The 25,199-nt window shown below is 48.0% G+C and overlaps 1 protein-coding gene across 5 annotated transcripts in view; it reads left to right on the plus strand.

Moving 5' to 3' along the window:
• The first annotated feature begins 287 nt into the window (after nucleotides 1-287).
• The window catches only part of LOC132445650 (inactive ubiquitin carboxyl-terminal hydrolase 53), a 39,629-nt gene continuing 14,717 nt past the window's right edge, over nucleotides 288-25,199 (plus strand). Inside the window, exons 1-12 of one of the 5 annotated variants that reach the window (XM_060035733.1) lie at nucleotides 288-773; nucleotides 7,765-8,511; nucleotides 10,506-10,598; nucleotides 11,421-11,555; nucleotides 12,881-12,997; nucleotides 14,969-15,051; nucleotides 15,654-15,738; nucleotides 16,287-16,433; nucleotides 18,831-18,980; nucleotides 20,603-20,771; nucleotides 22,208-22,357; nucleotides 24,782-24,934. In XM_060035733.1, coding sequence (XP_059891716.1) covers nucleotides 8,368-8,511; nucleotides 10,506-10,598; nucleotides 11,421-11,555; nucleotides 12,881-12,997; nucleotides 14,969-15,051; nucleotides 15,654-15,738; nucleotides 16,287-16,433; nucleotides 18,831-18,980; nucleotides 20,603-20,771; nucleotides 22,208-22,357; nucleotides 24,782-24,934 — 1,426 coding nt within the window. In that variant the 5' untranslated portion in view covers nucleotides 288-773; nucleotides 7,765-8,367. Of the gene's footprint in view, nucleotides 774-794; nucleotides 2,217-7,764; nucleotides 8,512-10,505; nucleotides 10,599-11,420; nucleotides 11,556-12,880; nucleotides 12,998-14,968; nucleotides 15,052-15,653; nucleotides 15,739-16,286; nucleotides 16,434-18,830; nucleotides 18,981-20,602; nucleotides 20,772-22,207; nucleotides 22,358-24,781; nucleotides 24,935-25,199 lie in introns of those variants that run through there. The other 4 variants (XM_060035735.1, XM_060035734.1, XM_060035737.1 and 1 more) reach the window with 4 other exon arrangements.

Genomic DNA, 25,199 nt, shown 5'->3' on the forward strand with positions numbered 1-25,199 from the left:
ACGGCGAGATAGAAAGTAAAGTAGCGTGCGTGCGTGCGTGTGTCTGCGTGAGTGTACGTGTGTTCGTGTTTTTGTGTGCGTGTGTGTGTGCGTGTACGTGCGTGCATGCCCATGTGTTTGCGTATACGTGCTTGCCTGCGTATGCGTGTGCATGTGCGTGTGCGTGTGCGTGTGCGTGTGTGTGTGTGTGTGTGTGTGTGTGTGTGTGTGCGCGTGGCGCGCAGGAGGCGGGACCGCGCAGGGCGCACGGCGCTCCGGGGAGGCGGAGTTTGACCTCGCCGCTCTGCGCGCTGATCACTGATCCAGTGTTTCAGGTGCCGGAGAGTCAGCCGCGGCTCACAGCTCACTGCCGCCGAGAACCAGGCTCTAACGTCCGCCTCTGGGAGCGAACCGAGCCGGTGGAAGAGGAGTACTACTATTGTTGTTTTCGCCGACGGGATGTTTGGAGGATGTCGTTTGGGAGACGCGCGGAGACTCTTATTTTGAAGTTGTCCCAGACGCGAAACTTGACGCTTGTTGTTGTTTGACGTCCACCTATGGCTCGAGGGATCCCGCACCGAAACCCACCCGCCCGCTCCTCTACCGCCGCCTGAGTGGGTCCACAGCGGAGGTTGTTCATCCCGGGTACTGATCACGGGGTGAGTGTTTCCGCGTGAATAGTTTGAGCTTTTACTTTGAACTTTTTCCGGAGTGATTTTTCTTCTGTCGACGTGTGGATCCGCGTCGCGCGCAGCGGAAATGCTCACCTGAGACTCAGGTGAGACGGAAGCCAGGTAGGCCCACACACACCAGGTAGCCTCGGCACCGTGTTGTCATTTCAACGGGTTAATGTGCAGCATGAGGGTTGATATCCACAGCAGGGATCGTTCGAGCCGGCTGTGAGTCCGGTAAGCGGAGTAGGGATGCTTAACTGTTGCTGTGGACTGGATCAGACTCCTGGGTTTGGTGAATGCTGAAGCGCAGGCTAGCTCATTATGATGATGAGGTGAATGGTTACTCATGAATGCAAAATTATGATTACAAAACACCTGAAAAAGACCGTATTACCATTGCTGACACATATATGGCAGTGGGAGATGATGTGAACATCTTGGGTGTTTGAGAAGTTGAGAAGTGTGTGGTTAAGGGGCTCGCTGTTGACTTGCTGTCACCACTTCTGGTTGTTGCTGTGTGCTGTGTTTTAAATGTCTGCTGTGTGCCGTGTTGTAATGTCCGCTGCCCTTTAAGTTTTTTTTTTTACATATGATTTACATTTTTGCTATTTTAATGCATCCTGCCCTAAGATGAAGAGACGCTCCCTGACAACACAGAATCATAGCGCAGAACTTAAGAGCGAAACTGCCTTTTTTAAAATAATCAAAACCTATTTTTACCTAATAAGCAAAACGCAAAATTTTTGTTATAGCCAAACGTGGCCAATTCCAGCCATGTACATAAAACCTAACCTATTGCCTTTCTGACAGGTTTACGGCATGGTACATTCAACCGTTGGCAAGAATGTGACGAGAATGTGTGGAGCAGGCCGCTGCATTCAATAATAGCCTTTTTGACACACTTGTCACAAATCAGCACTTTAGTGATGGAATGGCGACATGAACCCTAGTGTAAGGAGAAGTATTCAGCCTCCTGCTTGTCCTTTTACCTTAAGAGCGGCTGGACATTAAGTCACAATGTTTTCAACTATGGTAAATATGGAGAAATGCAGTAAAACTAGTTTTGAGTGGTAACGGTTTACTCTGGGATCAGAGAGGCAGGAATTGTGTTGTTTATGTTTTAGATTGTAAGATTAGTGCAGCCATTGAGAGTAGGCAACCGTCACTGAGACAATATAAAAGTGTTTGTTCAGTCAGAAGTAGGCCTACTTATTAAGAACGCTCCTGCAGGGACAGTCAGAATGACTCCATGCTGTGATTCCCGACTTTTATAATGAGTCACTTTCTTGGCGTGACTTAAACTGCTTTTTTGGTAGGCCTACTCAATGAATCCTGGGGATTGGGGGAAGCAGCACGACAGTGTCATGGCCACATTTACTGGCACGCCGAGTCCGGAGACATCTAGAAAACAGTTTGAAGAGCCAACTAGTGGTTTGTTATGTTTCAGTTAAATTCGTTTTTGCTCGCCGGTCCAAGAACATGTGTGCTCTCTCGTCTTTCCCCTCCCGTTGGCTGAGTCGCGCGGAAGCGTGGCGGTTGACTCAGTGCGGAGTGGGTGTCCTGGTAAGTTTCAAAAAAGTGTGTGTGTGTGTGTGTGTGTGTGTGTGTGTGGAAAGTGGTGTGCTGTGGACGCACACACATGCACGCACACACATGCGGCCCTTGGAGCAGGAAGCCCTCTCAGGAAACGGTGGTCGCTGCATTGTTTTTTCCCAGGGGTCTGAAGCCCTGTGTGTAGGTCTGTACGTCTGTACGTCTGTAGGGAGTGTAACAAGGTTTACCGTCGTTTGGGGGTTTGTGGCAAGGTCACCCCCCGTCACTAGTGAATGTTAACCCTAGGGTTGTCCTTCTTTCTAAGACCTTTATTTCGGCTGAACACAAAGCAAAGACATGGTTGTTGGTTGATAGGCTCTTGTTCTATTTCTGTATCGTACGTGTGTCATAGAGAAAAATCCATGGGCAACCAAAACACACTGATATGGAGTGTCTCTGGCCACCACTGCAGCGGTGATTTATAGTCGCAACAATTACACAATGCAGACGTGTTTTGATTTGGAGATGGGCGGGGCATGGGTGTGGATGTGGGGGGGATTCTTTTCCACCCCATTGAACCTTAGAACAGCCCGGCCTTGCCCACCCCCTCTCTCTGCTTTTCTGACTTGGTGGTGTAATAATCAGTTTAAATAGCGACCCAAGGTAATGGACCGTAGACATTTGTAAATGACCCGGGTCATATAAAGTGTGTGTGTGTGTGTGTGTGTGTGTGTGTGTGTGTGTGTGTGTGTGTGTGTGTGTGTGTGTGTGTGTGTGTGTGTGTGTGTGTGTGTGTGTGTGTGTGTGTGTGGGACCACCACTCTGCCGGCCGGTATTGCCTCAAAGCTGTTGTGTTTCTATTTTTAGCCAACCCAAACGCCGTCTTCATTATCTGCTCCTTTCACCTGGGTCGATCAGCGTGCAGAGTTTGCATCGGTTGTGCTTAAAAATAAAAGATTGCCGCACTATACGTGGGCCGCTAATTTAATTAGTGTCTCTTTAGCAGGTCGATGGTTGGCTCGCTATTTTTCTCACTCCCCCCTTTGACTCAAGACTTTTCTTATCTGTTATAACATTTACATTTAGGGCATTTAGCAGACGCTTTTATCCAAAGCGACTTAGAGTAAGTACATTTGTCAAAAGAGAAACAACAATATATCGCTGTCGGCACAATAAGGATGTTCATAGAACCAAGTGCCAAGCACCATCAATCACTAGGTTAACCCCTTCCCCGTATACAACAAAGATGGCTATGGTAAGAGGCTATATGATGCTAAGGAAAAATAATTTGTGCAAGGACTTATAATACAATATTATTTGCTTTTCACAGATAATTTTTTGGATACCCAATCGTATTTTAAGATATGACTATTGGAAGAACATCCCTATTATCTATTGATGCCGTTGTTGCCTGTGGTGTGGTGAGGACCTCTTACACACCACAGGGTGTGTGAGAGGCTGGGGTGGAGTGGTTTCAGGGGGAAAGCCCTCTTGGCTGGCATGCAGGTGGGCAGCGCGTGAGCTCTCAATGGGATGATGTATTGATCTGCCTTGAAAGCACTTCTGGAGAAGCTACTGTAAGCCCTGTCTCCCCAATGGGCACGTTTGGTGGTTTGCTACAGGAGATTAGATCTCGCATCAACGTTAGAACTAATGGGGATGTGTTTTATTATTATCATGGTGAATTAAGCCACCGACAACATGAAAGCATTTGGCATCTTTGACAGCGCTATGGTAGCATCATAAGGAAGCAGAACCGTTTTTCTGAAACAAAATAGGATTCACTGCTGCATTTTATAGCATAAAGATCAAAGAGCAGAAAATCTTATTTTTATTGTTAGTTTATGGCAGTTGAAATATATAATGCATCAGAGGCGAATAAGGCGGTACTTGCCCCTACCATCCTACGAAAGAAAGATTTGCTCACAGGGTCCCGTGTTCCCCGGTCACATACAAAGCGGGGAACATAGGACCCGGGGAACATAGATCCGCTCCCTATTTCAGTAGACCGTCACCATCGTTTTCCTCATCTTCCCTGAGTTTAGTTACTATTTTCAAGCTTTTGGAAATTTATTTTGTGGTGCTTATGCAATACACAGGCAATCTAGCTCCATTAAACCGATATGAAATCATCAGCATGTTTTGATGCTCACTAGACTTGTCATTGGTCATTTGTGGTTAAGATATGACAACAATTTGGATTATTATCGCTTTCGCGTACGATTTCTCCATTTCCTAATGTCCTTTTTGAGGCGTGGCGCATAATGTCTTCATATGTATTCATCGCGCGCATACGGAGCCAGTACTGTTCCGGTTTATGACAGATCGATCCATCAGAGAGGTGTGGCCCAGCCCGTATCAAAGGGGGTTATTAAACGCTTCTTAATATGGCTATCCATCACGGGATCACTGATGGATCAATTAGAGCATTGCGGGCTCCCTGTGGCTTTGAGAGGGAGACGTCCACGTCTGTGATGCCATACGGACCCGTCGAAACTGCTGAGAGGCTGTGGGGCTGATTAATCTCAGCTGCTTGCCTTAGTGTTTTCCACTTGAGGAGTGGAGGGGACGACAGTGAAGTGGGTCTCTTTGGTAAACATGGCCCAGGATCACTCGCTAAAGATGTGTCTGGCAATGTGCTGACTTCTGTTGTTCATTTAGTAAGTTTGTTTCAGGGAACTTCTGCAACTGTAGTTCCCATTTGTATTCTTATTATTTTTTTGGTCATTTCTTCTTCTGTGGTTTTAATGGTGAATACTGCAGGAATATAATATACTCTCCAGAATGAAAGCCAAGCACATTATCTTTTTTGTATCATTACCATGGAGATAATGGTGAAGTGGTATTGAACTGATTCTTCAGCACTGTGTAACCCCACTTATAAAAGGGATGATAAGGAAACTTTAATCTCAAAGGATTTGCAGTGGATTGAGATGCAACCTATCTGCTCATTAGGTAGCAGGCCGGCGTGGGCACATAAGGATTGAACCGCGGGCCTTTGAGCTGGGATTTTAACCCCACCCTAGCCCCCCTGCATTACCTAACATCATATTTCTTGTAAGTGCCCATATATGGGCGTATAACCATGCTTGCACTTCCGCTAGCAACAAGCTAATGGCGCTCAGCATGGTGCCAAGTTCTGAATAGAAATTCAGAGCAGTCGCAGCAACACAAGACATGGCGCCATTACTACACAAGGGACCAAATTGTTTTTGTCCATGACAAGGCATCAGGTTGATGGCTCTATATTTCATTAGGCACATGAGGTGTCACTAAAAGTGTCACATTTTAGCGATCAGTCAACTGACCTAGCTAGGTCAGGTTACACAGGCTGAATGCACCTTTGAGGTAGCTAGTGTGGCTTGGCAGCAGAGGTCTGTTGACCTCTGCTGAGAGGTTTTTTGATTCACAAAAACTTTTCCCCTACTGTTGTGCGCTACACTTAATAATGTTCAACCGCGCCGTCTGATATTGGACATTTTCCATCATTCGGTAGAGAATAGAGAAAGTAAAATAAACTAGGATGTATAATTGGGATGGAAGAGCTATGTTTATCACTGCGGTTGTAAGAGTGAGCTCAACACAGAAAAATCCAAAGACAATGGATGTGTCCCTCTGTTTGTGTCTGTTGAGGAGAACGGCTTCCGATTTGACGGAAGGTAGACCAAATACTGTCGGATCAAATTAGGTTGTTGATATATGCTTTATTAACTGTAATTGTATGCGTTTTATTTCAATTACATTGTATTTGTATAGCACTTATCCACAGGTACAATCTCAAAGGGCTTAACAGGCCATATATTTATGACACCCCCCTCACCCTAGCCCCCTAGAGGGCAAGAAAAAAAAAAAAAAAAAATTCCCAATAGGCAAGGAAGAAATCTTGAGGTGGAAAGCATAGTGGGAGATCCCTCCTTCCAGGAATGGTCAGGAGTGCAATGGGAGCCATAATTATGTGCCATGAGTTTACCAATAGCAATGCAGTGGCCTATTTAGTGTTGTTGAAGGAGAGTTAAAGTAGTATTTTAAATAGTTAATGACATGTATAAACAGAAGCATTTTCGCTTTGTCGAACAACTTTGTTACAACGCGATAGGTGATGCTGTCATTCGCAATGATGGGTGGAAAAAGCAATGACTGCCTTATTCTACCTGTCCGTCCAGCCGCTGGTGCTAATCCCAAAGACAGCAGCCCTTAAGCAACACTAAGCCTAACCGATCGCCTCGGAATGCTGTTGCCATGGCGTCCGGTCGCAAAGTGTAACACTGTGTTGTACACTCGAGAGAGAGAAATGATTCCACAAACACATGCTGTTTCCAAATGTCACCGGGCTAGGTTTGTGACTGGCTGCTGCACTTTCAGGAACACCAAAAACAACGTCTTAGGAATGTGTCGCTGGCGTATGCGGTATGCTGCCCTGCTGGTTTTGGGTGAAACTCTTTTTCCAGGGACGGTCATGGAAGGGAAGGTCCTTTGTTTGTGCATATGCTCTTCCCAGAGTTGGCTCATCCTAACCTTGCCGGAAGTCGTTTGTCGAGACTTCAGACCGCTTGTCCTTTTTTTGAATAGCCTTTTGGTATAAACATAACAGGGTTTGGAGTCTGGTTTTAGGAAACACGCTGTTTATCCCTGATTTAATTTATTTGGCTCTGAATTATTCAATTTTAATTGAATACATTGTGGCATGAGTGACACTGTTAAGACGTGGATCTTACTTTGATAAAACATTTTTGTGTTGTAAATTACTTTTTAAATGATGATTAATAACAATATCATTTTATTTTACTGTGTTGCTTGAGATATAAATAAATATGCATTTGTTGTCATACCCTACCAGTGCCTACAAACCTTATGGGTAATTGCTTTCTTGTGGGATTTATACTAAATACAAAACATGTAATCATGTGCTCTGGGATATAAACAAAAGTTTATTGACACACATTCCGTGCAGAGTGAGTGACGAGGTTAATGTGTAACCAAACGCTATCTCTGTTCAATCTAACCTACAACATTAAAGTACTAACCCTAGTACTTTAATGCCTGATAACATCAAACCTGCCATACAACTAACAAAACGACCTCCTTTGAAATCTAAGCACAGTGCAAAGAGTTAGTCATCATGGAAAACTCTCTCCCATTGGTTAACTTTGATACAGCGTATTCAAACTAGGGGTTGGACCAAATATCTATACGGAAATTTATCTTCACCCTTCTTCGTGCGATACCAGAGTCGATACACCGGCGCCAAATATCGATGCTCCTCTTGGTGGCGTTGACATATGAATGAGGGAAACTTGAACGGAAGTTAACTAGCCAACGACGAGTAGAAACTCTGTTTGGACTAGGAATAAAGAACGAAATCCAGCACTTTACCTTTTCACGGTCATTTTGTGTTCATAGTTAGACATCGTGATTTATCGTTATTAAATTGTCTAACAATATATTGACTCTGGCAGAATCACTGCATCTCGATATTGGCTGCATCGTGGGCCGTTTATCGCCTGTTATATCGTGATGTACCCCGTGATTCCCAATTTCCCACCCCAAATTCAAACTCTTCTTTCCCTCTCCGTTGCAGCGCCTGGATGCTTTAGCCAATCCGATGCCCCGGGAAGGACCTGCTCCGTGGAAACGGCTCTGACTGATGGAGTCCTTCACAGAGGCCTCGTGGCTCCACCCCCTCCCTGCCTGGGATTCACCGTCCCTCCCCAGCAGATCTTAAAGCCATGCGCCCCAGCAGTAGAACGAGAGAATAGACGCACTGCAAGAGGGATCTATTCATAGATCAAAGTTTTTCCTTTTTTAGTGCCAGGGGGTGGGGGGGTGGGGGGGGGGATTTTAGTTTTTTTGTTTTTGGATTTATTTCATCTCATTTTACTCTGAGAATATTCTACCGTTTTACGCGGACGGGAGCCCCCTCTTGCGCTGTGAAGATGGAGTACTAGAGGTCCATGTGTACACCGCCCGTCGCTGCAGACAGTGGGGTGACCTAGCCCCGACCGCTGGGCGAGGACTTTCCCTTCCTACCAGGAACCCAGGAGGGGGGAGGAAGGGGGAGGTTGAGGGGGAGGGGTGCCGAGGCGTCCTCCTCAGCGGAAGGACCGCCACATCCCCGACAGAGCCGTCTTTTCTTTTATTCTTGGAATATTTTTTTTGTTAAGAAAGCGGACCTCTCTATCCAATGGCATGGGTGAAGTTCTTCAGGAAGCCGGGGGGCAAACTCGCCAACTCGTACCAGGCGGGCAGCATGCTGTCCCTGGCCCCCACCAAGGGCCTGCTGAACGAGCCGGGCCAGAACAGCTGCTTCCTGAACAGCGCAGTGCAGGTAGGGACTCGAGCCCACGCCACCCGGGTCCACAGTGGGCCCTTTGAGGGGGTTACTGGTTGGCTGTTGGTACCCACGCCACCCGGGTCCACAGTGGGCCCTTTGAGGGCGTTACGGGTTGGCTGTTAGTACCCACGCCACCCGGGTCCACAGTGGGCCCTTTGAGGGGGTTACGGGTTGGCTGTTAGTACCCACGCCACCCGGGTCCACAGTGGGCCCTTTGAGGGGGTTACGGGTTGGCTGTTAGTACCCACACCACCCGGGTCCACAGTGGGCCCTTTGAGGGGGTTACGGGTTGGCTGTTGGTACCCACGCCACCCGGGTCCACAGTGGGCCCTTTGAGGGGGTTACGGGTTGGCTGTTGGTACCCACGCCACCCGGGTCCACAGTGGGTCCACAGTGGGCCCTTTGAGGGCGTTACGGGTCGGCTGTTGGTACCCACGCCACCCGGGTCCACAGTGGGCCCTTTGAGGGCGTTACGGGTTGGCTGTTAGTACCCACGCCACCCGGGTCCACAGTGGGCCCTTTGAGGGCGTTACGGGTTGGCTGTTGGTACCCACGCCACCCGGGTCCACAGTGGGCCCACAGTGGGCCCTTTGAGGGGGTTACGGGTCGGCTGTTACGACCTCGCCGCTTTGACAATGAACAGAACATGGACTACAATACACAATTGATTATACAATTATACAAAATAGTTGTTATACTTATATGAATTCATATAATAAATATAAGTACTTATAATTATAGGTTAAGACTTTACAATAAGGGTGCATTCATTTACTATTAATTAACATTATTAAATGGAGTCATAAGCATTAACTGAACTAAGGTATTAATGTATACATAATTGAATAGGGTTAGGTATAACCGACTGCGCCTAACCCCTATGCTCATGAAATAAATGAAAGCTTACCAACTTATGTCAACAAATACGTTGATTAACGTACCCTTTTATTCTGAAGTGTTACCATTTGAACAATCTGGCATGCAAGGCATTAACTACACCCTTTGAACCTAGAACAGAGGATTGGTCGTCATCAGAAGTGTAGAGGATCTGAAACCGATAAATACAATCCCCCAATCCCCCCCCCCCGCCCCCTCCAGTGTTTCAACCCAGAGCCATTGCATAATACAGTCGTGCAAGAAAATCCAGTTTGCTCTCGTTAGACTTGCCCTTATGTCAACAATGAGAGAGAGAGAGAGAGAGAGAGAGAGAGAGAGAGAGAGACGTCCTTGTGTTTGAACACCGGAGTCACCCACCCCTGACTCATCCCTAACCCCTCCCCTCCGTCACAAACCCCCGAGTCAGGCTTAGTCACCGGTCCTCCTAGCTTATTCTTCTTCGTTGGTCTAGTGGGCATGACGCTCACCACGGCCGCCGTCGGCCGCGGCAGTAAGCCCAGGAGTGAGGTCACACCAGGGGAAGTGTGAGTCACGTGGCGGGGTCAGCTGTCGCCGTGGTAACGACGGCAGAGTGGTCCAGTGATGATAGTACCGACCCTGCAGGCCGTGGTTTCTCTGGGAAGCCCCCCCCCCCCCCATGACCTTGTCCTTATCCCTCTATTTCCCAAAGACCAAACTAAGCATATTACGTGGATTTGCAGTTGGTCCCAGAATAAAGATGAGAGGGGAAGAGTTGAATAGTTAGTTTGTCCCACATAACTCATTATAATAAGGGGAAAGTAAAACAAGATGTATGTATCTAAATATAGTTATTTTTCCACTCGAGCACATTTCAACTGAAAAAGTATGAAAAGTAAATATATAATGTATCATATTCAAACTATTTATTAATGGGCAATGAATCATGCTTGTTCTGTTCATTTGAACCTACTTTTCTCTTTTAGACACGTCGCTTAAAGATACTATAAAAGCTAGTTAATTTATTATGCAACAGCTTTCCTGGCATTTATTCTAGATGATAAATAAAAAAACGTGGAAAGGAGAAAAACAAACATTGTCGACTGAAGTGTCTGCGCGTTCCTCCTGCTCAGGTGTTGTGGCAGCTGGACATCTTCAGACGCAGCCTGCGACAGCTGCCCGGACACTACTGTCTCGGGGAATCCTGCATCTTCTGCGCATTGAAGGTGAGGCGGAGACGTCTGCATAATTGATCACAGACAGATACACAGAGAGGCAGACGGAGACAGAGAGGCAGACAGAGGCAGACACACAGACGGACACAAAGACACAGGCGAACGCAAAGACACTGACAGACAGGCACACACAGACAGGCACACACAGACAGACCCATAACAAACAAAGACACACACACACACGTTTACCCTTGTTTAATTTCAAAAGCTTCTGATAATACTGAGAATATTGTACATGAAGCGTGAAGCCCAAAGGTCACGGCTGTGCAAAATCATGTTTTAAACTTTTCACGGCCCAAAAAAAAAAGGCTCGAGTCACGAACAGTGAAGATCAGAGCGGAAAAGTACAGCCGCCACTGCCACGCCCGTGCTTGTTGTGCTTCACGCCGTTTCAAAACAATGTGACTCCCATTTAACTCCTTGGGTCGTCTTAGCTCAGGAGGTAGAGCAGTTGTCTTGTAACCGAAAGGTTGCTAGTTCGATCCCTAGCTCCTCCTAGCTAGTCGAGTGTCGATGTGTCCCTGAGACACTTAACCCTAACTGCTCCTGACGAGCTGGCTGTCGCCTTGCATGGTTGACTCTGCCGTCGGTGTGTCAATGTGTGTATTAACTGATGTAAGTCGCTTTGGATAAAAGCGTCTGCTAAATGCCCTAAATGTAAAATGTAAATGTCGTAAAAAATGTCGAAATTCACAGATTCAACATGTAAAGAGCCAGTCAACCCACTGTTTCAGCTGGAACCTCATGCAGTTTTGCGTGCCCTGGCTCTTTAAACATTTTCCTCCTTCCTCTTCTCCCATTCTGTGAGCGCAGGTCATCTTCTCCCAGTTCCAGCACAGCCGGGAGCGAGCGCTGCCCTCGGACAACCTGCGGCTGGCCCTGGCCGAGACCTTTAAGGACGAGCAGCGCTTCCAGCTGGGCTTCATGGACGACGCCGCAGAGTGCTTCGTAAGTTCCCGTTGAAACCAGAGGACGGGGGGGGTGAAGGGAGTGTGTGGATGCTTGTTTGTTAGTTTTGTTTTGCCTTGTTGCCAACTTGCACCGAGGCTGCACTTCAAGAGCATCCTCCCCCTACCCCCCCCCCATTCCCTCCCTGCCCTTCTCTCCCCACCACCCCCACCCCTCTTTCTGCTCGCATCATCGCCATGGACACTGCCCCAGGAAAGCCCAGCATGGCACGTTATGTAAGCCCTGCAATAGTCTTTGAATCTCTCTCTCTCTGTCTCTCTCTCTGTCTGTGTGTGTGTGTGTGTGTGTGATGTTCATCTCTTTCTTATCAGTGTGAGCCTGCCTGACAGGCCTCTGGTCATTCCTTACTGCTACTGTCTGAATTTTTCATGTTCACTTTAGCTGGCGATGCTGTGGCATTGGGAACGTGATGCTAATGTCATGAAGCACGTTGCATTGTTGTGAACGTTATGTATACAGGGCAACCTCTGTTTCATTCCCCTTTCATCGACTCATAGGAGCATCTTATTCATTACCAAGGTTTGTATGATACAGAAGGCGGATCTGAAACAAGGGAAAAGTTAATTAGAAACAGAAATTCCATCTCTCGCCTCCCCTGTTGTGCGTCAAATCTGCAAAAAGCTTAATGTTCCTAAATTAAAGCTGAGATGAAAACATCTCTGGGGTTGTTGCGTCCCGCTGTGTGTGCTGAGGTTTCTCCCTGCTAATCCAAACATTGTTGGAGTCTGTGGTGAGCTCGGGTGCGAACGCCAAGGGTCTTTTATGGGGAACATTAATCCTCCACAGGTCCTTGCTCTTGAGCAGTATCCCGGTAATGCCTTGGCTTTGGACGGACCCTCACCTGGATTTATGACCCACAGACTGACACAGACGTCGATTAAGTGTCTGTGAAATCACCCTGGTTAACTTCGTTGCAACCTGTTTTAGTATACAAGGGAATCCACAAAGACTTCACAATAAAAAAGGTTTTTTCTTTGATAGCTTTTAACTATTCAAAAATAGTAACGTTGAACTGCCTATCAATGCTGAATGCCAGCGGTGCATTTTTCCTAACTGGAATCATCGCTTCCCATTAACAAAACAAGGGTGTTGCCTAGCGATCAACTACTACGAGCGATTCCGCATAATTGTTTCAAGAAGTTTCGGTAATTCTATTTCCCCTTCCCTCGCAATTAAAGCGCAAATTTCCGTTTCAACGACAAGCGGGAAAAGCGTCCAAAAAAGCGAGTGTTCAAAAGAGACGTAAAGTTTCCTGGTTTTACTAAACAGGTGCCTAAGCCGGTTCTTCCCGTCTGTTCTTCCAGGAGAACATCCTGCAGCAGATCCACCTGCACATCGTCCCCGAGGAGAAGGAGAAGGACAGTTGCACCTCCCGCTCCTGCATCACCCACCAGAAGTTCGCCATGACCCTGTATGAACAGGTGAGGCTGTCCCCGCGGCGCTAGCCACATGCTAGCTACCTAGCCGTATGCTAGCTACCAAGGCGCATGATAGGGAAAATGGAGGATCGGTGACCCGGCTGTCCGGTCGCGACTGCAGCCAGAATGCGATGACACAATTGTGTTGTTCCTGTGTTAAATACGTGGCGATGTGATATTCGTGTCGCTGCATCGCATCGGGTTGCTAATGGTGCGTTTTATTATCCATCCGTCTCGGAGGTCCGAGGACGTTGCCTAGCGACACGCACAAACACGCCCCTTTTCCTCGGACGGCGATCTCGCCATCTCGGTTGAACTCAGTGGTGACCGAGCGAAATTCCGAGACAGAATTCAAGATGGCTGCGCCCATTGTGACTTGAAGTATGAACTGTTTTCATTGTGCTTGGACCCCTTTGGTGGTTTAAATGGTAATTTCAATCACTCGTATTACTGCAATACCTTACTGCGTCCGTATCTCTGCCTATGTACACAAATATATTGTATTTGTGTACAGCACTTTGGTCAACTACTGTTGATTTAAATGTGCTATATAAATACATTTGACTTGACTTGACTATGGCCTATAGCCTACTTATATTGGATCGCCTGGTCCTCTGCCAATGCTACCGCGACAACAGCTTTCCGGGTGGCGTCCATGTTTTCCTCCAACGACCGAGCGAAATAATAAAACGCTTGAAGTGTGGGCGTGGCATCAGATCCGAGATCCGAGTCGGTTCGCAGAGAATACTCGAACGCACAATACGTTTACGCTCGGAACTCGGTCATCGTGACATCGAGCAGGTAGGGACACAAGCACGTATGCACGTGCACGCGCACACACCCGGGCCCATAGATCACTGTCGGAGGCGGTGGGGTTGTAATTCATCACGCGGCGAGGGTGTTTCCAGCTTCCCCTCTTCAGATTAGCGTCGTCGTATGAGTTACTGCCGGTACACACATATACACACACACACTCTCTCTCGCATGTGCACACACACACACACACACACACACACACACACACACACACACACACACACACACACACACACACACACACACACACACACACACACACACACACACACACACACACACACACACACACACACACACACACACACACACACACACACACACAGACAGAGAGAGACCCCACAACAGCGTCACACACACACACACACACAGACAGAGAGAGACCCCACAACAGCGTCACACACACAGAGAGAGAGAGAGAGACCCCACAACAGCGTCACACTGGCCATCCCTCACAGAGTTCCCGCTATCAGTTCGGTCCAAAACACCTGAAACTGCTTTGGATGGGGGGGGGGGGGGGGGGGGGGAATTGGCTTCCATCAAAATCCCCTTTTTTGAGGTTTAATGCTGCGAGGAGTGAATGATCCGGTGGTTAAAAGGAAATAATGGCGTTCACCTGGCACGTGTGAGCGGTTGTAGGAGAGTCTTGTGAAGTGGTGCATCATGGTCCCTGGCTCTTATGGACATCAGCCCGCGTTACCAGGCTCAGAAACATAATCACAAAGTCTAGGGCTGTTGCCATGTCCTATTTACTCACACCCACACCGCCGCTGCCCTCTGCGTGCACCCAGACTGTAACCAACCACCCAGAGTGTTCTCTGAACACCATGAGCGCTTTCACATTAACGACTTGATGATGTGCACCCGGCAGCTCCATGCTAACGTCTAATGGCTTTTGTGGTTGTGTTTGTCTGTCTGTCTGTTTCTCTGTGTCTGTCTGTCTGTTTCTCTATGTCTGTCTGTCTGTTTCTCTATGTCTGTCTGTCTGTTTCTCTGTGTCTGTGTGTTTCTCTGTGTCTGTCTATCTCTTCCCTTTTTTGTTTCCCTGTGGCTTTTTTCTCTCCCTCTTTCTCTCTCTCTCTGTCTCTGCCTCTGTCTCTGTCTCTCTCTCTTTCTCTCTCTCTATCTCTCTCCCCCCCCCCCCCCCCCCCCCTCCAGTCTGTGTGCCGTAGCTGCGGGGCGTCCTCCGACCCCCACCCCTTCACCGAGCTGGTGCATTACGTCTCCATCACAGCCCTCTGGTAAGACAGCGCTGGTCTGCTCCTCTTCCGCCGCCGCCGCTGAAATGCTAACGTTGTTATGTGGGGCAGAATGGACGGGGGGGGGGGGGAATGAGGCTTACCATCGGGTGGGAGAAATGTTTCATGTGCTATCTTCCTCCTGAGCTGCTGATTGGGAGATGCGTCACCTTCTCCTCTGTCTCGTGTTTCCTCGGTCCCCCCACCTCCTGTGGCGTGCCCTTCATGTGTGGTCCCAGCACGGGTTGTTCGTTTACGTGTTTTCTAGACACTCTGACACTTCAATAACTCGTAACATTTTGAAAAGGGGAAACCTTATCAGTGTATGTTTATAGATGTAGATTGAGTGTGAAGTGTCTGCCAATGCAAAATACATCACCACAAACAAGCTTAATAAAACCCGAAAGAAAACACGTATACTATCGTGTTTCTTACGAGCAATTTAACCTCTTGTTTAACAAACGATCAAACCGAATCTGACAATATCCAGAGTAATTGAAGAAGCAATTGTGTGTACAACGCAATGCAGTTCTCGCTGCTGTGTGTTGTGTCTGCCTATTGTCTCGCCCACGCCTTCCTCCCTCACTCCTCCTCCTCCTCCCCAGCCAACAGGTGTACCAGCGGCGGGATGAGTCATTCGGGGAACTACTGCAGGCCGCCAGCACCATCGGAGACCTGCGCAACTGTCCCGTAAGCAAATAATCCCCCCCGTCCAGATTCATGGCTTTAGTATTGCAGATGCACTGTTTTCCATACTCACAGAACCATTCATCTGTCTGGCGGTTTTATGCAGAGGAAACTCCCAGCCAGAGGGTATTAGATTTAGTCCTTGATGTCTTGCATCCTACAGCTTGATTCCTATCCCATACCTGCCGCTCGATGACCTTTGAACTGTTGGCGATTAAAGTCATTTAGTTGACGCTTTCAAGCAAAACCCTTTTTTGGTTTTCATTCAGCCTGTGTCTAAATTCACTGTCAGTTTGGATAATATTGCCTGATGAATAGTAAATATTAAGTCAGAAGTATTCCCATGAACCATATTTTGTTCTGTTAACTTTTATTGGACAGGAACAACAGCCAAAAAGCGTTCTTGTAAAACTCTGTTTTCCCTGGATAAATTGTAACGTTTCAAGGAGGTCATCCTAGTTCACGAGCCGTGACGACCGGTGCACCCTGGGTAATGTAGTCTTTCAGTCTCTCTCTGATATATTCCCCGGCCTTCTCTCTCCTGTATCCAGAGCAACTGCGGCCAGAGGATCAAGATCCGCCGGGTCCTCATGAACTCCCCGCAGATCGTGACCATCGGCTTCGTGTGGGACTCGGACCAGTCGGACCTCACGGAGGAGGTGATCCGCTCCCTGGGGTCGAACCTCAACCTCTCTGGGGTGAGCATGCGGCGGTTGGCTCCATTGTACATTTTACATTCAGGGCGTTTAGCAGACGCCTTTGTCCAAAGCGACTTGCAACCGTTAATACACATTCCCAACACCGACGGCGGTGTCAGCCATTCAAGGCGACAGCCGGCTCGTCGGGAGCCGTTGAGGTGAGGTGTCTTGCTCAGGGAAACCCAGACACTCAGCTAGGAGGAGCCTGTGATTGAACCAGCAACCCCTCTGGTTACTAGCCAACCCGCTCTACCCCCCTAAGCTACTGCCGGCCATGTGTCCGGCTCGGCTTGAGCTCTCCTCACTCATTAGCTTCCTCTCGCTCACTGCTAGGTTTTTCTTTCGCTTTAACTGGAATTATTTCGGTGGTAATTGATTGTTCAGCGTATATTTGTTGTTCTGGCATTTTTTTCTTGCCAGCCATTCGAGGGGATTATTAACTAAAGGTTGAAAATGTAAAATTGCTGAACAAAAGCAACCCGAAGAAGTTTTCTAAAATTTGATGTCGGCTAATGACTGCACCAACCACAGCAGAATCAGGCACAGTTGTTAAGCGAAAAATGAAAACTCTGCACCACAACCATTCCACAAACAGGGCATAACGTACAGAGATGTCCCAGCCAGCTGTAATCCAGTGTCTCCATGCTAGGTCCCGTGGCTCCGTTTTGCTTGGTTTATCATTTATTTTTACAGTTACTGCTTCAAAAGCGCCGCTCCTCGCTGTGTTTATTGTGATGAAGCAGAGCATATGTGGGAAATTAAAGCCTGGATTTGTTTCTTAGTAAGTAGAGGCCGTTGCATAAGCAGCCAACACCCTGTGCCCAGTTGGCCGGCACGCATCAAAAAGGACACTGCTGGCCCTTGGTCAGCTTGTCAAAAAATATAAACTCCCCTTCCCGTAACACTGTGTGTGTGTGTGTGTGTGTGTGCGTGTGCGTGCGTGCGTGCACACACGTATGTCAGTTTCTTATTGAGATTCTCAATCTTATTGAGATTGAAAAAACAACAAAACACCACAAACTATGGGAGCTTGCATAAGAGTTGGTGCCTAATTTAACGGGATCTGCTTCTGCTTTCTATAAAGCTGTGTCGGATAAACACGGACTCCGAGGAAGCGGGATTATCTAAGCATCAAAGGCAATATTTCAGAGAGCGTCATTCAATGAGTATTTAACTCTGAGTAGGTAGGAAAACACTGTTGTCAGCTGTGTTGTTTAGTGGACCTTTTTTGAGAGCGAAAAAATAAATCAATGGTGCCCGGCCCTCATTTGAACAACACATTACGTAACGCAGCGGGCCGCTACGGTTATTGCACTTGACAGCACCCTCCTCTTGGGCCTCCCCCTCCGTGTTGTGAAAGCATTCCTACACACACAGATCTGTCTGCGGCTTCCCCTCCTCCACCACCACCTCCACCACCTCCACCACCACCTCCACCACCTCCACCACCCTGCTTACATGCTTCCCAGCACAGGCAGTTGTTCCACAAAGGCCTTGATTCATGAGGGGACGTTTCATGTGACTTTATGGCGTGTTAACGGAAGTCTCTCTCCCACTCTCTCTTTCTCTCTCTCTCTCGCTCTGCTTTTCTTGCTCTCGCTCTCTCACTCGCCGTCTCTCTCCCTCTTTTTCTCTTTCTCTCTTCTTTTCTCTCTCTTTCTCTCTACCTCACTTTCTTACTCTCACTCGCTCTCTCCTTTTCTCTCTCGCTCTCTCTTGGGTTTTGGAGTATATTGTTCTCGGTGAGGTAAACCGGGCCTGTGAGAGATTACAAGTGGGTGGGAGGGGAGACATGTGTTGGTGTAGGGGTATGTTGCACGAGTCTGAGGAATACTTATAATTCTTTTGTTTAATCGTGTGATTTGTCTGTGGAGGAACTTCAACATCCATGTTATGTAATTTAAGATTGACCAACTGTTGTCACAGCAAAAATGAGAACAACCGTTTCAGTAATTAGCCAGGCAGTAAAGTTAGGCTGGAACTAATGTGCCAAACCTTAGAGAGGAGTGTCTGTGGATGAATAAATAACTTTTTAATGCATTCAAAGAAAGTCACGCTTAAGTTTGTCTTTACTTTGGCTGTTTGTTGACATTACGGACAAGTGGTTTTAAGAATGTCTTCATTTGGTTCTTAGTATTTCGCCCCCCCCAGCAGGGAAAAACCAACAAGGGAATGGACTCTTTATCTCTCATAAATCAGGCGGCCTCTAACTTTATTAAGAGCTCAATTCAGACCACTGGTGAAGGCCTTGTTATTAATGTGTGTGTGTGTGTGTGTGTGTGTGTGTGTGTGTGTGTGTGTGTGTGTGTGTGTGTGTGTGTGTGTGTGTGTGTGTGTGTGTGTGTGTGTGTGTGTGTGTGTGTGTGTGTGTGTGTGTGTGTGTGTGTGTGCGCGCAGCTCTTCTACAGGGTAACAGATGAGCAGGCCAAGAAAGGAGAGCTTCTACTGGTGGCCATGATCTGCTACTCCAGCCGTCACTACTGCTCCTTCGCCTTCCACACCAAATCCTCCAAATGGGTCTTCTTCGACGACGCCACCGTCAAAGAGGTCAGGGGGCGCTCAACTTACCAATGACAGACGCAGCGTGTCGATAAAAGCATCAAAAAAATCCCTTAAATGTAAACAACGTACTGACATCTGACACAGCTTTGGGTCGTGCTCATGTTTCAGAGCCCGATTATGCTTCGGTCTCCCCGTGCTCTGGGATATCTGAATCTTGCTTCCCACTGGGACCCTCCATGCTAAAAAGAGTCTCTGGACACTGGCCTTTCTCTGGTGTTTTAAATCACTATCTGTCTTGGGCTACCAGAGAACCGTTATTTCTTAGAAAAGGACACACTATTTTATATTTACTCACTTTGATCACCAGTGAAGCCTAACATGTTTGCCCTTAGCCTGCCCGAAAAACGAATCGACCCTTGTCTAACGAAGCGAACGTACGGAGGCCAAGAGATGAGCCTCGTACCAGCGCTCTCACATCATCAACGGCCTCCGCATCCACGGCCCCCAGGGGGTTAACTTTATTGCATAATGCAAAAAAAACTATTATTGATTTCCTGAGACCCCGGACACGGTGTCCGTAATTACAGCACACCAGATGCCCGGCGCGGAGCGAGGTCGTTTCTCAGAGCTTCCCCGAACCCGCCCGTTGCGGAAGCACAACTTTGCGTGATTGTTCCGTATAGTCAACGGCAACCAACCTGCGACTTCTTTATTGTTTTGTGTGTGAGTCTGCAACCTGTCAAGTGCAGTGTGTGTGTTCAACTCTCATGGAGTCATGCGTTCCCCTTGTGTGTGGGCGGGCCCGCCAGGCAGGTCGTCGGTCCATTAACAAGTGCTGTGTGTGCACTTCCCTCCCCAGGCCTGGGATCCGGGGGTGGGGGGGGGGGGACTACCGTGGCTCTAATGCGTGTCGATAGTATGATTGAACACATGGTGGATGGTCTGTGAAGTCCAGCAGGTTCACAGCAGAGATTGCGCCTTAGCTCCTCGGCCCAGCGGCGCGTCTGGATGTCGGCGCCGTCTCTGCATGAGGATGGAGCGGGCGTATCTCGCTGAGTGTCCCACTCCGAACCGGCCCCCTTGTTGCCTTCGTTTGCGTTTTCTCCGCACCGTCCTCTTAACTGTCCGTTAATTCTGGGTCCGCATTCCTGTTTCCACTTACTTTCACTTTTGTTTAGTTCTGTTCTACCTATTTTGTTGGGAGTCAATGCCATAGTTACCTCTCACACTTTCTACCGGTGACCCCTCCTCCAGCCCCCACACATTTAATTAGCCGTTTTATTTAACTTAGGAGTGCCCTCCTAAGGTCGGAGGGCACTAGCAGGACGCTACCAATGTCTAGCCCCCGATCTGCCTTGTTGGTACTACGAACGGCCGGATGTCTTATGTTCACAAGAATGTTGGCCCGGACGTCTAACTCAAGAGTCCAGGCTAATTGGGAGACTGTGTTGTGGTAGGACCTGCAGATCAACGGCAGAGAATCACAATCATTAAAACAACGCGCTCTGGTAGTTTCACACCAGTACCTGGTTCCTCGAGAACCAACACGTGTGTGTGTGTGTGTGTGTGTGTGTGTGTGTGTGTGTGTGTGTGTGTGTACGTGAGCATGTGAGAATGTGTGCGTGCCTGTGTATTCACGCCCGCTGTGCTTTGGCTCACCTTGTCAGATCGGCTCCCGGTGGAAGGACGTGGTCACCAAGTGCATCAAAGGTCACTTCCAGCCACTGCTTCTCTTCTACTCCAACCCCGACGGCAGCGCCATCTCCGTGGACCAGCTGCCGCGGCCCGACAGCAGCCAGGCCCCCTACAAGACCTCCGTCAACGGGAAGGCCCAAGGTACCACGACCCTGACGGACCCTGAAACTCACATGGACAGACAGACACACAGACAGACACACAGACAGACACACAGACAGACACAGACAGACAGACAGACAGACACACAGACAGACACAGACACACAGACACAGACACACAGACACAGACAGACACACAGACAGACACACAGACAGACACAGACAGACAGACACACAGACACAGACAGACACACAGACACAGTCACACAGACAGACAGACAGACAGACAGACAGACAGACAGACAGACACACACACATAAACACAGACACACAGACACACAGACAGACAGACAGACAGACAGACAGACAGACACAGAGAGTAAGGGAGTTTAGAGGGCCCCTAAAACAGCCCTCCCGTTGATGTTACCCCCACCAGGTCGAAGGCTACCCTTGTTATCGTAGCATGTCTTGTTGTTTGCCTCTTTCCACTGCTGGTTTCTAATGAGGTTTTGCACTCGAGTTGGTGGCAAAAGTGAGCATGAAACGCGCCATTATCATCCCAATGAACAACATGGGCTCATTATGTCCTATGGCTCGAGGGGTCCCTGTGATATGCTAACGAAGAACACCATAACCAACTCCTTGGAGGGCTGTGGTGCCTGCCAGCACGCCCATCAGGAGTTGATTTTGTTCTTCCTCGTGGTCCTTATTCATTGCCTTGTTAGCACCCCTACTCCCAGGCTTTGTAGCCGCATGAATACTGCATTAGCGGGGGAAACCAAAAGTCAGCTAACTGTCTAATTGGGAGGCTGGCCCGAGACCGGATCTCTCCGCTCTCTCACGTTTCATGTTCTTGTGTCTTCCTGCCTCGGGCGTTGATCTTATATCACAGAGATGACACTGTCGCTTCCGAGTGGAAGACTGAGTTGTCAGCGCGTTAGATACTCGAGGAGGGGAAAAAGCTAAAACTCAGGCGATATAACTATAGCTGTATCAGTGGATTATAAATTACTTTCCTTTTTAATGCATGCTGGAAAGGGAGGTGTTATTTTTAGCTAATAAGGGGGATTTTAAGTTGAGAGTGTTGTGGACACGTCAGGAAGGAGACTATGTGCCAAGTTTACTTCGTGACTGAGGCTGGTTTGATGTATCGGCAGCACAGTTGGCTCTTAGTTTGTCTGCTTTAATTTATTTTTTATTAATATTTTTGGAAGCTGTGAATCATTTCCCTGTGAGCATTCGTTGATGTATGAGAAGCGTCCTTCTGTGTGGGAAAACTATTCATGATGGTTGAATAGATATCATGGCTGTCCCTACCCAAAAAGACACTATCAATCACCCACTATAACCATCCCATTTTATCCTGGAACACTTTCCCGGGTGTTTTCTGTTGTGATTGGGTCTCATGATGACACACCAGGCTCCACAGGGAAAAGCCTTTTCCAACTCGCTCTCCCCTCCTGTCCCCCTGGCCAGGCTCGGAGTCGCCGCTCCCCGGCCCGAGGCAGCTGGACCTCACCAAGGAGAACCTCAACACCCTGCTGGGCTCCAGCTACTCCAAGCCCAAGGCCACGTCCACGCTGAGCCGCGGCAGCGGACACACCACCGCCGGGGGGCGAGGAGCAGGTAGCTGAAACCCATCGTCACGATGGTCCTCATAATGCTGTTTACTACGATTGATCAAGTCCTTTAGTAGATGGCTTTATCCATAGTGACTCGAATTGGATTCAGGTAGGGCTTTGACTCCGAACTTCGTTATTCGAATGTAATTCGAATATCAAAAAATAAATCAAAATTCGAACGAATATTAGGCAGCCCTTAATATTGGAACCCGTTATGGGCTGGCCAAGAGGGAGAGACGTCGGAGAACCCCACGCAGTCTATTCATAATATTGTAATGACCACAGAAGAGGCAGTGAATGAAGTATTGATAAGACAGCGATTTATTAGAAACCTTATAAACCGTTGGAACATGGTTACCGTTGGTAACCATAGCAACGCGGTAAGTTGGGGAAGCCCAATCCAGGTCTTACTGAAGGCATTTAATGGTCAAAATATTATTAATAAATATTCGAATATTAATATTAATAAATAAACAAACAAACTTCGAATTTGATTTTTGTGCAAAAGTCAAAGCCCTAGATTCAGGTACATGCCCTTAATGGGAAGTTAACGGGTTAGGTGTCTCGCTCAAGGAGGCCTACAGTTAAGGCTGCGGACATTGGGGAATCAAACCAACCAACCCCTTCCACTGATGGTCGAACGGGGAACCACTAGGCTGTCCGGGCCTTGTTCATATCACTCAGACTTTTTCGTACGCTGACGAGAAATAACTTGAAGTGAGTGGAAGGAGTAACGTGACCCAGAACGATGACGAGGCGTAAGGCAGACGAGGAGAGGAGTTGACTCACTCACAAAGGGCACGTCCCTGAAAGGGATTCGTCACGTTAGTTCTGTGATTACGCCGAAGTGTCGGTTTTCCCCTACACAACTCCCGGGAGTGTGTGTTTCTGTACGTATCGGATCCGTAGCCTGCAGTGTGAAATCTGCAGTTAATACAAGTATGGATGAACGACCGCCGTATGGAGAGATGATAAAACAGTCCTCTGTGTTGAATTAAATCTGCCTGGCGGGATTAGGAGCGCTTGTTAGGGGAGCTCAGACGGAAGTGGCTGCCCGTGTGCCTGCATACTGATATCGGTGGCGGCGCTGGCGAGGAGGGGTTTAGCGTAACAGGGGGATGTGATATAATGAGTAAACAGTCTGGGTCTTCGAAAGACAGACAGTGCTGGAGGGGAGAGTAAACACGGCGTGAGAGAGGAAAGTCCAAGGTCAGCCTGGCCCATGTGCAGCATGCTATATTGACCGCAGCCTGTATACACATGTTTCTGACAAATCACGGTGGCCCGGCAAATTTGTGAATGCAGCCTTTATACAAAGTTGTATGACCAAAGTCGGTTGGCGAATGATTTTGCCACGTGGCGATCTTGCTCTGCGGTGAATGAATAGGTCCCATATTCTATTCAAATATCTTTCAAAAGGTTTGTGATCTGGTCAATTTACGCTAAATGGTAATTGCAACAGTTTGAACAATTTATCTACTGATGACAGACTATGACAGGCTATTTGGGCAATTAGCCGATTCAAACCACCTTTATGATGTTATGATAAAAGCAGTGTGACTTTATTCAAACTTAAGTGGGTCGTGTTCAATATCAAAAGATTGTGAGTCTTTGCAACTTTGGCAACACTTGGGGCCCTCGGATATGATTCGATGTACACATTTTTGCATTTGTTACTGCGGCCTTTACATCTACAGGTTTGCTGCTTTTAGATCTTAACAAGTGTGGCTAATGTTCGATGCTGCTTTTTCCTCTTTATTCAATACCCACTCATTTGCCTCATTTTGTGAATGTATTTGTCGGGTATCAAGAACAAAATGAAACGTTGACAAAGGCACGACTGCACGGTTATATGCAGAGCGGGGTTTGTGTGGCTGGTTGTGTGAAGGTTTCGTGGTCTCTCCTGGTCCATATAACTGGCTTGGCCGGTGCTTCTCTGTGAGATGCTGCTGCTGCCGCTGACTCCCTCAGAGGCAGTGTGCAGAGATATGCCTTTTGGCATCGGCTGCCGTTCCGCATCGATGGCTTTCCCCTTGCACAGCAGAACGCGTGCCATGCGTGCATCGATCTGCTTTGCAGTCGCTCGCTCCTGCTCTCCCCTCCCCTCCCTTCTCTCTACGAATTCAGCAACCGGCCCCTGGTTGCAGGGGGATTCACTGGGGCAGCCTCAATAATGGCTCTTAAGCAGCAGCAGTAGCAGTTGGAAAAGTCGTAAATAAGTCCTTTCTTTGTGGAGTTCCCAGTCCGACGTCTGCCTTCCTATTGGGTCATCCCTGACCTTAATGATTCCACACGCACTATGAAACATCTCGCTCTTTACTCTGGATTTAAATTATATTTTTTGTGCAATGTTGTTTGTTTTGTCGCATACCTTCTTGTCGATGTACGTCCGTAAATATTCAATCCTTCACCTTTTTTCTGTTTTTAGTTTCGGGGAAGCTGGACTCCGGCGACCCGAAGAGGAACCTGAGGGAGATCTCCAGAGAAGCGGCCCAGCGCGCCGGGGAGGTCCGGGGGATAAACCTCCCCAGACGAGACCCCGACCGGACTGGACCCTGGAGGGCAGAGAGCCGCCTCAAAGGTTTGTTGTTCACAGGGAGCCAGCGGAAGATGCACTCATAGTCATGTGAGAAGAAGACTCTGACATCCATGTCGATTTAAATGTGCATTTTATCCGTCTGTTTAGCAAACACAATTAAGTATTTCACAGCCAGGAGTAGGTCACGAGTCGATGCTGATGGTCCAAACTAAGCGAAACACACACCCACACCCGACCTCCATCCAGAGAATGGATCAACCATTGCAAAAAAGCGCAACATTTCTTACAGCTTTTGCTAAAAAAACGT

This window comes from Gadus macrocephalus, chromosome 17 (assembly GCF_031168955.1).
Source record: "Gadus macrocephalus chromosome 17, ASM3116895v1".
In the NCBI taxonomy this organism is placed as follows: domain Eukaryota; kingdom Metazoa; phylum Chordata; class Actinopteri; order Gadiformes; family Gadidae; genus Gadus; species Gadus macrocephalus.